This window comes from Ostrea edulis, chromosome 5 (assembly GCF_947568905.1).
Source record: "Ostrea edulis chromosome 5, xbOstEdul1.1, whole genome shotgun sequence".
Classification (NCBI taxonomy): Eukaryota; Metazoa; Mollusca; class Bivalvia; order Ostreida; family Ostreidae; genus Ostrea; species Ostrea edulis.
Window position 1 is genome coordinate 29,030,377 of NC_079168.1, and position 12,110 is coordinate 29,042,486.

The 12,110-nt window shown below is 34.3% G+C and overlaps 1 protein-coding gene across 1 annotated transcript in view; it reads right to left on the reverse strand.

Moving 5' to 3' along the window:
* The window catches only part of LOC125650246 (uncharacterized), a 63,750-nt gene that overhangs the window by 47,421 nt on the left and 4,219 nt on the right, over positions 1–12,110 (reverse strand). The window contains exons 2-11 of the mRNA XM_048878368.2: positions 11,424–11,569; positions 10,796–10,891; positions 10,484–10,565; positions 9,649–9,778; positions 7,691–7,862; positions 6,486–6,593; positions 6,229–6,313; positions 5,474–5,647; positions 3,801–3,903; positions 1,289–1,485 (exon numbers count right to left, since the gene is read on the reverse strand). Coding sequence (XP_048734325.2) covers positions 1,289–1,485; positions 3,801–3,903; positions 5,474–5,647; positions 6,229–6,313; positions 6,486–6,593; positions 7,691–7,862; positions 9,649–9,778; positions 10,484–10,565; positions 10,796–10,891; positions 11,424–11,530 — 1,254 coding nt within the window. The 5' untranslated portion in view covers positions 11,531–11,569. The remainder of the gene's footprint in view (positions 1–1,288; positions 1,486–3,800; positions 3,904–5,473; positions 5,648–6,228; positions 6,314–6,485; positions 6,594–7,690; positions 7,863–9,648; positions 9,779–10,483; positions 10,566–10,795; positions 10,892–11,423; positions 11,570–12,110) is intronic.

Genomic DNA, 12,110 nt, shown 5'->3' on the forward strand with positions numbered 1-12,110 from the left:
CAGTAAATATTTGAATACTAAAGTAACAATACAATTAGATCCAGCTAGATATTACAGGCAACAAAACTTAGCCATAATTAATAGAACCGGCATAAAAAAGTAATACAATTAGATCCAAGTTGTATACGAGAATCATCAAACGTCCTTGACAAAATTTTTATACATCACAAACACAGAAAATAATCTACCTTATAATGACTTTTTAATGATAATCCAGGGCTCGAAATTAGCGAAAAATACTCGCATATTGCGAGTACATTTGAAAAATAGCGAGTAAAAATAGTGGGCACTCGAAAATCTTAGCGAGTGGTGATTTACAAACCATGATCGTATCGTATCCGTTTTATACGGTGATGCGCTATTCACTTTTCTTTAACTTGCACTCAGAATCATACAAACACTTACATGAACGACCGATTTCAACAACCGTTTCCATCTGGATTTCTGTTATGATTTTTTTAAAGAAATTCGGCGTCAAACAAATGCTTTAGAGGTCTGACATCGCATTATGATGAAAAAATATAGACATGTAAGACATGTGCCACGATTCCTGTTCACTTATAGGGGTGATTAAATTGAATTCCAAGTATGAGGTTTTTGTTATTCATTTATCTACAAAGAAATCAGAGTATATCTTTTACCAAGTCTTTCGGTAGTCAAGTTTATCAGATTGTCCTATCTACACTACAGCTGATCTACATTAATTTATTCTCATATTGAGGTAGGGTTGCAGTGATTACACGAGTGCACTGCTCACCGCGTAGACGATTATCAAAAAAGTTCACGGGACTCGTGATCGTGCTGCTTATAAACCATGAGTCCGGGATTCGCTTTGAAAAATCACTAGTGACGCCCTTGATGTGGCGTGAAATTGGAAGACTTTGGATCTAGACAGGTCTGCGGTAAACAGGTTGTGGATTAAAGGTGCGATGGTCAAGAGACCTAAACATTGCACCATATGACTTACGTAACTTAGTGTCTTGTCCAAACGATGCCTGTTGACTCACTAGGCTCAGTAATGATAAGGAAAATATATAATTTTAAAAAAAATGAAAAAAGAGCACTGCTTCATTATTTTTATTTTAGCTTGTAGGTTTTCATTTTAGCCTGTGGATATTTTACCCACAGGCTAAAATTAGCCAGTGGTAGAAAAAGTTAATTTCGACCCCTGATAATCTTTCTTTTTCAATAACACAACGATAACCCAATATAACCCGGACAGTCTTTATTTACAGTCAGTACTACTTTGTCCTAATCTACATCCTGGTAACTATTGTTAATAACATACTGTGGTCCGGAGGAGTGTGGGCGTGTTGGTCATATCCTGCTCTACTTCTGTCCGAAGTTGGTCCACTGACCGTTTCAGTTCCGGTAGTAACTCCTCGATCTCCTTCTGCAGACTCTGGCTGGCCACTAGTAAACCATGATTTTTATGGGCCAGTGTGGATATTCTTTCAATGTCTTCAGTAAAATCTGGCACACCAGCTATCAACAAGAAAAGAGATGAAATTTTAAAAGAATATTGGTGATTATCCATGAATTATGCGCTTCTATAAAGACATTTCCATTTTATGAGTATATTCCACTAAGTCTCCACTGGTTTTAACCTCCAGTGATAATGGCCCTTAGAAGGAAGAATCTTTTTTTTACATCAATTTTAAACAGAAACTTGGGATTTGAATATAAAGTTTAAGTTGTCAATTCGAATTATATCACTCATATTCTGGGTGAATCAGAGTTACTGCCCTTTACGCAGAACATATCAGCATAAAAAAATGATCAATTAATATCTCTTAAAAACTGTCAATACCCGATACACTGACAACTGCACTATATGATATGTCCTATCATTTGTTGTTGACTTTCTGGTTTGGTTATATGATATGTCCTATCATTTGTTGTTGACTTTCTGGTTTGGTTATATGATATGTCCTATCATTTGTTGTTGACTTTCTGGTTTGGTTATATGATATGTCCTATCATTTGTTGTTGACTTTCTGGTTTGGTTATATGATATGTCCTATCATTTGTTGTTAACTTTCTGGTTACGTCAATGGATTAAGATACAAGGTTCCGGTCTATAATTCCCGAGTTCCACTGTATAAATGCATAGATAAATTTCTTGTCCTTTTAAGAATTTGTTGCCTATCTTTGATAAGCTCGGAGGATTACAGAATAAAGCTGGCAATCTACAGGTCATGAGGTCATTTTCTGTATTAATATTTCAACTCTTTCTTTTCTTTTGTGACTTGACAATAGAATTATTAACATTATTACCGTATATACTCGCCTATAAGTCGGTTCGCCCATAAGTCAGTTGTATTTTTTAAGGTTATTTTGTAGGAATTTGCCATTGACCCGCTTGTAAGTCGGTACAAATTTTTGTCAGAATCGGTTGACAATTTCAAGTCAATGCTCTAGTGTTTTTACCTATGTTTCAAAAACTATTTATAGAAATTAATAATTATGAGGTGCTCAATATCCAAGCCATATCTGTTTGGGGTTTAAACACAACCCTTGATCTATTATGGGCAATGATCACTTGTTTACCTAAGCAATTATGGTCTAATTACCAGTACCTGACACTGTGTTTACTTAGTGGCATGCACCTTGCAAAAACTGTTATTGTGGGATTCTGGTATAATTCATTGTATCAACAATCGAGTTTTTAAGAGTCAAGAATGAAGATCTTAATTATCTGTTAACAATATTCGATCTTTTATGAAATATATTTCAGCCGGTATACATATGAATATTTCAATATTAAATCGGGTTCGTAATTCAATTTTACCGATAAACGATAGATTAGTTGAATTGAAAGAATTAGTTACCGGTATGTAAATAATTTTTAACTAGATAAAAATATGTAAATACTTGTACATTATACATAATTTTAAAATACATAAACAATACGATATGTCTAGATATTTGTGAACAATAATCGTTTGTGTGGTAGTCCATGATAATCGTCGGAGTTGTTTAAAAAACACTACATGATGCCGCCCAGAAAAATACCAATCTCTTAGGACACGCCTATAAGTCGGACATAGAGTTGTGGACCAAAAATTGACTCCCAAAAATCCGACTTAAAGGTGAGTACATACGGTAACATAAGTAGAGCAAATTCAAAATTTTTCAAAATCAAAAACATCATAATACAGTGTATACATCTTACATTTTTCATTCATTACAATTTCTATATCAGCATTATTCCTTCTTCACTCTATTCTGATTAGTTAATTCACAAGTGCAGAGCTAAAACGGGGGAGGGGTTGTAGCAGGAGCAACCCCTTTCTTTAAATCTAAAAATAAAACTTTAAAAAAAAAATTTAATGCAAAATAAATTTCCGAGGAAAATGTTTGAGTGCAGGATTTTGTTCCGATGATTTGTAGCTTCGAGCTCTTGACTGTACACAATGATTCTGATAACATGTCATACCATTACTACAGCAACAGTTTACAGCAAAAATGTTAAAGATCACAAGACTGCACTAAACCATGTCTTTGTGTAAAAATATACCAACTTTCAAGATATTTCAATCAGTTAACAACTTTCAGGATAAGAGGAGGAAGAGGGGGGGTGGGGGGGGGGGGGTGGGGGTGTACTCAAGTTTAACTACAACTCTCTTTCTGCAGGCAAGGCTAGTTCATGTAACAGGAGAGGAACCCACAACAGGAGTCAATGCTGAGTACAATTGCTACTTACTGTCTTGACTTTACAGTTTTAGTGATGAACTATTACAGGGAACTTACTGTCCTGACTTTACAGTTTTAGTGATTGACTATTACAGGGAACTTACTGTCTTGAAATCTGGTGTGGAGGAGACGCAGACAGAGGTTCCACAGCTGTAGCAGGCTTATCAGATTTAATTTCCCGTGATGAAAAGTGTTGTCCACATGTCTCTGTAAGCAATAACAAGTACCGTACATTGTTGTATGTCCAACTGATAAAATCCATACATCAATATAATACATCATTCATTTAGATACACATAAATCTAAAATCTGTAAACCATCGATATAATACATCATTTATTTAGACACACATAAATCTAAAATCTGGACATGATATTCTGTTATAATCCCTTTAAAGGGTTTGTAACAGTCAGATAACATGTATTGGGTATTTTTAGCATTGGGAATATTTTGTGGATTTTTCTCATAATAGTAGTTTGAAATCTTAACACTTTATTTTTCAAAGCTATTTCATTCAACAAGTGTATCATTCCTATAAATAGAAATTTTAACAAATTCTCCTCATCCACCAGAAAAGTTAACATTTCCAGCATGTCAATTACCCAATATATGTTACACATACTTAGAAATTGACCACCTTCAACTCATTTCTAAATTTTTTCTCATTTATTTCTCTACCTTATAATCTGCATTTCACTCAGCTACTAAGCCAACTGGCAAGTCATAATAAGAGCACCACAAACGGTACATTATATGCCCGTCGGACAGTGAAATTCAACAAAGGTATAATAAACGCCCGTCAGTCAGTGAAATTCAACCTAGAAGCACATTGTGCACTCTGAATTGATGCCACACATGCTCTGAATAGAAAAGCTTTAAAGAAGGTCATGGTGCACCAATATATCTGAAATGTGAACTAATTATGTATTTCTCTGAGAGGGAGGTTGTGACAAAATGTCTGTGACCTACTCTTACCCCTAATGTAGGTCATGGTCCACCAACCCAGCTGAAATGCTAAATGAACTTGTATTCCTCCGAGAGGAAGCTTGTGATTAAATTTCAGGGCAACACAGTATCCATAATAAAAAATCTGAAAAACTGTTTCACCTATATTTAGCCCAAAAGTAGGTCAAGGATGGACCAATCCAGCTGAAAATGCAAACTGAACTTGCATTCCTCTGAGAGGAAAATGCAAACTGAACTTGCATTCCTCTGAGAGGAAGCGTGCAACTAAATTTCAGGGTAAATCTGTATCCGTAATGAAAAAAAGTATGGAAAACTGTTTGATCTACTTATAGTTCTAAAGTAGGTCAAAGTGCAACAATCCAGCTGAAATGCAAACTCACTCTTACGCTTCTTGAGGGAGAAATTGTGACCAAATTCCAAAGCCATACATGCATCCGCTACAGAAAAAAGTCTGGAAAACATGACCTCGGACGGATGGGCAGCCAGTCAGACGCTCGGACAGCGTCATAACATACTGTAAATGTATTACATTTGGCTGTGTATTCTATTTAGCGCCTTTGGCGGAACGCAGCTTCCGCTAAATCAAGTACATCGCTAAATGCCATCCGTAAATCTAGATGTTTAAAGTAATTCAGGAATGCGCTAAATCAAATCTACGCTAACTTGTTGAAAAAATGATTTCCGCCAAATATCGTACACGCCCAATATAATATGTTTACAGTAATACGTCATGTCCAATGATGAGCATATAAAAATGTGGGATAAGGGTGACAGATTTCCCAGCCTAAGATTACAGAAGACCTATACTAACCCTTCTGATTTCCTTCTCACACTCTCGCAGCAGTAGGTCCGGGACTTTGATGGACACGTGGGCGGAGTCTATCCTGTACTTAGTAAGGGATCGGTCCACTATAGATTCTATTACCTCCCTCTCTGAGGCCTCACTGACCATGAAACCATCAAACTGCTTCCACAAGCCTCTCACCTACAAAGGAAGGAAATAAACAAAGATTACCAACTGCTTCCACAAGCCTCTCACCTACAAGGGAGGAAATAAATCAACATTACCAACTGCTTCCACAAGCCTCTCACCACAAAAATTGGAAATAAATAAAGATTACCAGAGCAATACATCTTTTGGTAACAAATTCCCTTTATCTGCACAGTTGGAGAGAATACATCCATTTCATAGTCAATCACTTTTTATGTACGGTACATTGAAATCAAAATTATTAGCAGTCTCAAATTTTCAATACGACAGACAGGGGTCAATATCGTGGTTATTAGAGATATGGCATCAATGGAAAGGTCATGTCAAAATGGTGACACGCACATGTAATAAATATCTAAGCCTTCTAAGCTGTGTTTAAAAAAAAATTAAACCCAAAGTTTCGGTAACTGATCGTGACTGACCATAATACAGATTACATATGTATTTCTACTAATCTTCAATTCTAAATGTGTAAAATAAATGTAACAAAATCACACTGTCTTATATATACACTACTTGTAATTTTCAAAGCATAACCAAGTTCTAAATCTGTACAACACAGCTGTTCCTCCTACCTCATTCACTTTCTGTGACCTCTGTGTGGACTTGGGGTCAAAGTCTGGTTCAAAGGACTTAGATCTTCGTTTCCGGGCAATAGGGCTTTAAAATAAAATAAAACATTCAAATGACTCAGTCAGGAACAGGTAATCATTTATTGTAAATGCAGGCACAGAAAAGATCACATAAAACCAGGACATTTCTGAGAATTGATTTTCATTACAGTAACTTTTTTCCATCGGTGTATACCTGGGGCACCTTACTCCACACCTACCTGCCTCTAGCAGCACTCCTCTCGGACGACTTCTGAATTTGGTCTCGTATTTTTAAATCTGTGTCTCGGATTTCTTTGTTTAGTTTGCGGTACTCCCTCACCATCTCACTATAATTCATACAACTTAGATTTATTTTAACAATTAGAATTTTCACAAAAGTTGGGAAACTATATACACTTAAGAAATTTCTGAAATAAACTAAAATAATAATGCTCCACGATTCACCTACAATTGCACCATTAATATTGTATATATCCAATATCACACATAGAAAAGACACCTAGTGTGAAGTTATCAACCTAGACAAAACAATCCTGACAGATTGACGAACAGACAGACAGACAAAACATCCTGACAGATTGACGAACAGACAGATAGACAAAACATCCTGACAGATTGACGAACAGACAGACAGACAAAACAATCCTGACAGATTGATGGATAGACAGATAGACAAAACAATCCTGACAGATTGATGGATAGACAGATGGACAAAACGATCCTAACAGATTGACGAACAGACAGACAGAACAATCCCGACAGATGGATAGACAGATAGACAAAACAATCCTGACAGATTGATGTATAGACAGATAGACAAAACAATCCTGACAGATTGATGGATAGACAGATAGACAAAACAATCCTGACAGATTGATGGATAGACAGATACACAAAACAATCCTGACAGATAGACAATACAATCCCACAATGTCATTATGTTTCACAGACAGTACAAATTAGGAATTCTCTGAGGATAAGAAAGGTATCTGAATGTGCTAAACCACAGAGATCAAAATTCATGCTAATTTCTATTTATCAATGATCATTATATCTTTTCAATTATTATAAATAAAATTCTATGTGATTCATCTTGATTTAAACTTCACTAGTTATCCTTTGCTTTTATATCCCATGTTTAATATAGATCCCTAAATGTGAACAATTCTTCTCAATCATATATAAATCACATGCCTTACATAGAATGAGCTTTTCATGTACTGTTCAACTTCGACATCTCAAACATTGATATCTCGAATACCATGGATATGTCCAAGTGATTCGGAAGTCCAAACCACATATTCTTAAACTATTTTACCCTCATTATCTTGAATCCTCAGACATCTCAAAGTTTTTTTCTCGGCCTTATCAAGTTTGAGATAACGAAGTTTGACTGTACATGTAAATTGTATAAATCACATACGTAGACTGATCTTTCCACTGCCTGTTAAGGGAGACAATCTCCTGTGCTGTTTTTAGGAAGGAGTTCCTTCCCCTAATCACACAGCCTATCACAGTGTCTGCTATACTGTCTGCGAGTTCCTTGTTTTCCTGTGTTAACATCGGATATTTGTGTTTCTCTTTATCTTTCATTCCTTGAACCAAAGCATAGAAGAAAACCAACCTCATTTACATAACTAGAACAATTGTATTACTTGCATTTCTATATACATGTATCGAGAGATTAATACTGTATTTACAACTAATAACTTTTAGAGTTTAATATTCAGTGATTTTTCATTTATGATCATCTTTATTGTAAGTTAATGGAAATGATTCACAATTTTCCCCACAATTTTGTTTTTCACTTTAAGTGATCAAAATCTAATGTCTAATGTGTTCAAAAGAATAACAAAAAAAATTAAGGTTGTACATTATAAAAGAAGAGTGTTATCATTTGTTGTGTAAAGGAAGACTGGGGTATGTTATTGTTTGCAAAGTTTTGAAAATTCATGGTTATCTAAATTTATAATACATATCACACATTTATAGGTAAAGAGCCATTCAAAAGTTAAAATTTATGTCTGTGCAAAATTAGAGTGCTTTGAATTACAAAATCAACATTTCACTAGTTTGCTTGTAAACATAAACAAGGCCCGAGTCTTGTTTACATAACACAGAGTTAAGGTTAAAATATTGCCCTTATCCTTGCTTTAAGAACTTCAAAATTTTGGTTATCAACTTGAAATGAGTCTGTATCCATATCAATGATACACTTTTAAAATGAAAATACACCAAAAAATGAAGCACCAAGATGTCAAAATGAATTTTCAGAAAAATCCGTTATATATTCCAAATGCTAAAATTCCCCAATACATGGTACTCACAAAAGTTTGTGACCTCAAGTCACTTTTGATTCACACGCATTTAATTCTTAACTCAAATTTAGCAAGAATTTCATGTTAATTTGACTGCCTGATAAATTGCTTAATATCGTCTCAGAATACACCATGTACATGTTTGTGTATATCTATTGTTTTATTTTTGTTGATTTGTTACATACATGTTTGTGTACATCTATTGTTTACTTTGTTGTTGATTTGTAACATACATGTTTGTGTACATCTATTGTTTACTTTGTTGTTGATTTGTAACATACATGTTTGTGTACATCTATTGTTTACTTTGTTGTTGATTTGTAACATACATGTTTGTGTACATCTATTGTTTACTTTGTTGTTGATTTGTAACATACATGTTTGTGTACATCTATTGTTTACCTTGTTGTTGATCTGTTGTGTATCTATTGTTTACTTTGTTGATTTGTAACATACATGTTTGTGTACATCTATTGTTTACTTTGTTGTTGATTTGTAACATACATGTTTGTGTGTGTCTATTGTTTAATTTGTTGTTGATTTGTAACATACATGTTTGTGTACATCTATTGTTTGTTGATTTTTAAAATACATGTTTGTGTACATCTATTGTTTGTTGATTTGTAACATACATGTTTGTGTACATCTATTGTTTACTTTGTTGTTGATTTGTAACATACATGTTTGTGTACATCTATTGTCTGTTGATTTGTAACATACATGTTTGTGTGTGTCTATTGTTTACTTTGTTGTTGGTTTGTAACATACATGTTTGTGTACATCTATTGTTTGTTGATTTGTAACATACATGTTTGTGTACATCTATTGTTTGTTGATTTGTAACATACATGTTTGTGTACATCTATTGTTTGTTGATTTGTAACATACATGTTTGTGTGTGTCTATTGTTTTCTTGTCAATTTGTAACATACATGTTTGTGTACATCATTTGTTTACTTTGTTGTGTATCTATTGTTTACTTTGTTGTGTATCTATTGTTTTATTGTTGATCTGTAACGTCTATTTATTTTCTTCGCTGCTGATTCGTGATTTGAATGCCTACCATTGTCTTTGTCATTGACTTGTAAGATGACATAGCGTGAGAAGCGGTACAGGAGCTGGTAAAATTTAGCGCCCCCTGGTGTCAGGAACAAGGAGGGGGAAATCCTGGGCAACATGGCGTCAGGTTCTTCCTGTACAACAAAGACTAGGATTTACGTAACATCAATCATCACATTTAATACTGTAAAGTCTGAATAAAATATCAGGAAAAACCTACATAGCTGTGAAAGTGATGGCAACCATTTTTCTCTCAAAATCTCTCAATGGCATAGGAGTATATATTAATAAGTAATAAAAATATTTTGTACAAAAACAAGAAAAACCTAATAAAACTATGTTGATTGATTGACTGAATATTGTTTAACGTCCCTCGCGAGAATATTTCACTCATATGGAGACATCACCACTGCCGGTGAAGGGCTGCAAACATTAGGCCTACGCTTGGGGCTTATGGCCTTTGAGCAGGGAGGGATCTTTATCGTGCCACACCTGCTGTGACACGGGTCCTCGGTTTTTGCGGTCTTATCCGAAGGACCGCCCCATTTCGTTGCCTTCTACGACAAGCAAGGGGTACTGAGGATCTATTCTAACCCGGATCCCCATGTGTAAAGAAATATATAAGGAAGAACTATTGTTTTGCAAGCCAATAATCATTTAATCACCAAAATCACATATTAATGTATGTGTTTTGAGGTTAAAAAGTGTTTGAAACCATTAAATACTGGTGTTATTACTGAAATATATAATATATAATATAGAACTATTTTCATTGAATTCAATTTTTCGTGACAAGACGACAGATAATGCCCCTACAGATGAAGGTTTTAAACAAGTACTTTGTTAATGTTGCTCAGCCAATTATTGCAGCCTCTTCTGAACACCTGCTCTTGTTGTTTGTCTGCTATTGGCCAACAGTTTCTGCAATAAAAACAAATCCGTTCATTAATATTTACAAAGATTTATAAAATATCACAACTCTTTAGGTTTCATGTGTGCGTGTATCCGATTACAAATTTGGGTGATCTAAAGATTCCATTACATTGCCGTAAATTTCCATGTCGAATGAAATAAAAAACTCATTTTAAAAAGAATGATGAACAGTTACTTAATTTAATGGAAATTCAAATTGTTCTAAAAAGGAATTTAACCTAAATTCTTCTTTACACATCACAGGATTCAGGCGACTGAATAAAAAATACAGCACTTCCTCTGCACCTCTACGATTTGGTAAATCAAACATGTTTCTGAAGAGAAAAAAAAGATACAAGGATCCTGTTAAGTTTTGACAGATATGCATTGGATTCTGTCTGTAAGGTCCAAGTTCTCTCAATCAGACATTTTAAGTCAATATCAAACTAAATAGTGGAATTTATTCAACAAAATGGATTCTGTATGCAAGGTCCAACTGGAAAGTTCCAGTCCAATGTCATACCACATACATGTAACAGGTAAATTGGGCATTAACAATATTTAGCAGATTTTTAAAAAAAAAAATTGTATTTAAAGTAGTTTGAAGTCTTAGTGCCTTATTTTTGGGTGCAAATTCATCTATCAAGAGTATTATTTATATGGATAGAAATTTTGGCACTTTCAATTTTGACACATTTTCCTCATCCACTAAAAATGCCAACATTTCAAACACACCAAAACTATCCAATATACAGAAAATTGGGCATTTTTTCACAACACTGCATAGGAAATCCTATCTGATCATGCAGGTAGCACATGTTTCAACTTGTTGAATGGTATTTTCAGCTAACACATTATTACACTTACTTGTTGAATGGTATTTTGACCTGTGCCTCCATTCTTTCTACATTGAACCCAAGAAGCTGTAGGTTGGTGAAAAATAATTCTTGTAGATCTGGACCCTCCTCCATCATTATCTGTTAACCGTTAGTACGCTTCAGGGACTTGCATTGCTGGAAATATTATGCAGCTATAGAGAGACAAGTATGGCATGAATTTCACTTCAATAATAAAAGTTTTAAAATGGTAGAGTTCAGCTTCCGATCATCAAAATACTTTGATTTTACATAGTATTTAGACAACACAAGAAATGTGAATTTTTCCATGAATTTTACTTATTTGAATAACTGTTATGTACATGCACTGAGACCTATATATAAGTATAGTTTCTTCACATTATGAGATACATATGTACTTGTCAAATGAATTCTCTTGGTGAATAATAACTGACCGCAGTTGTTATCCAATCAAAGTGTAACAATTCATAACTATTAAGGTGGCTTGATACACAAAAGGAATTAACAGTACACCCATGTCTGGTCTGACATGTGCTATAAAATATAAAACAGAATATTGAGAAAGATAAGTTTTGATCTGGATTCAAACACACATGTGACTATGACAAAATCATTATACAAAACCCCATACTTATTGACTGTAGAATCCCTAATCTTGTGTGCATTTAAAATAACAGTGTAATTTACTAATTATGAT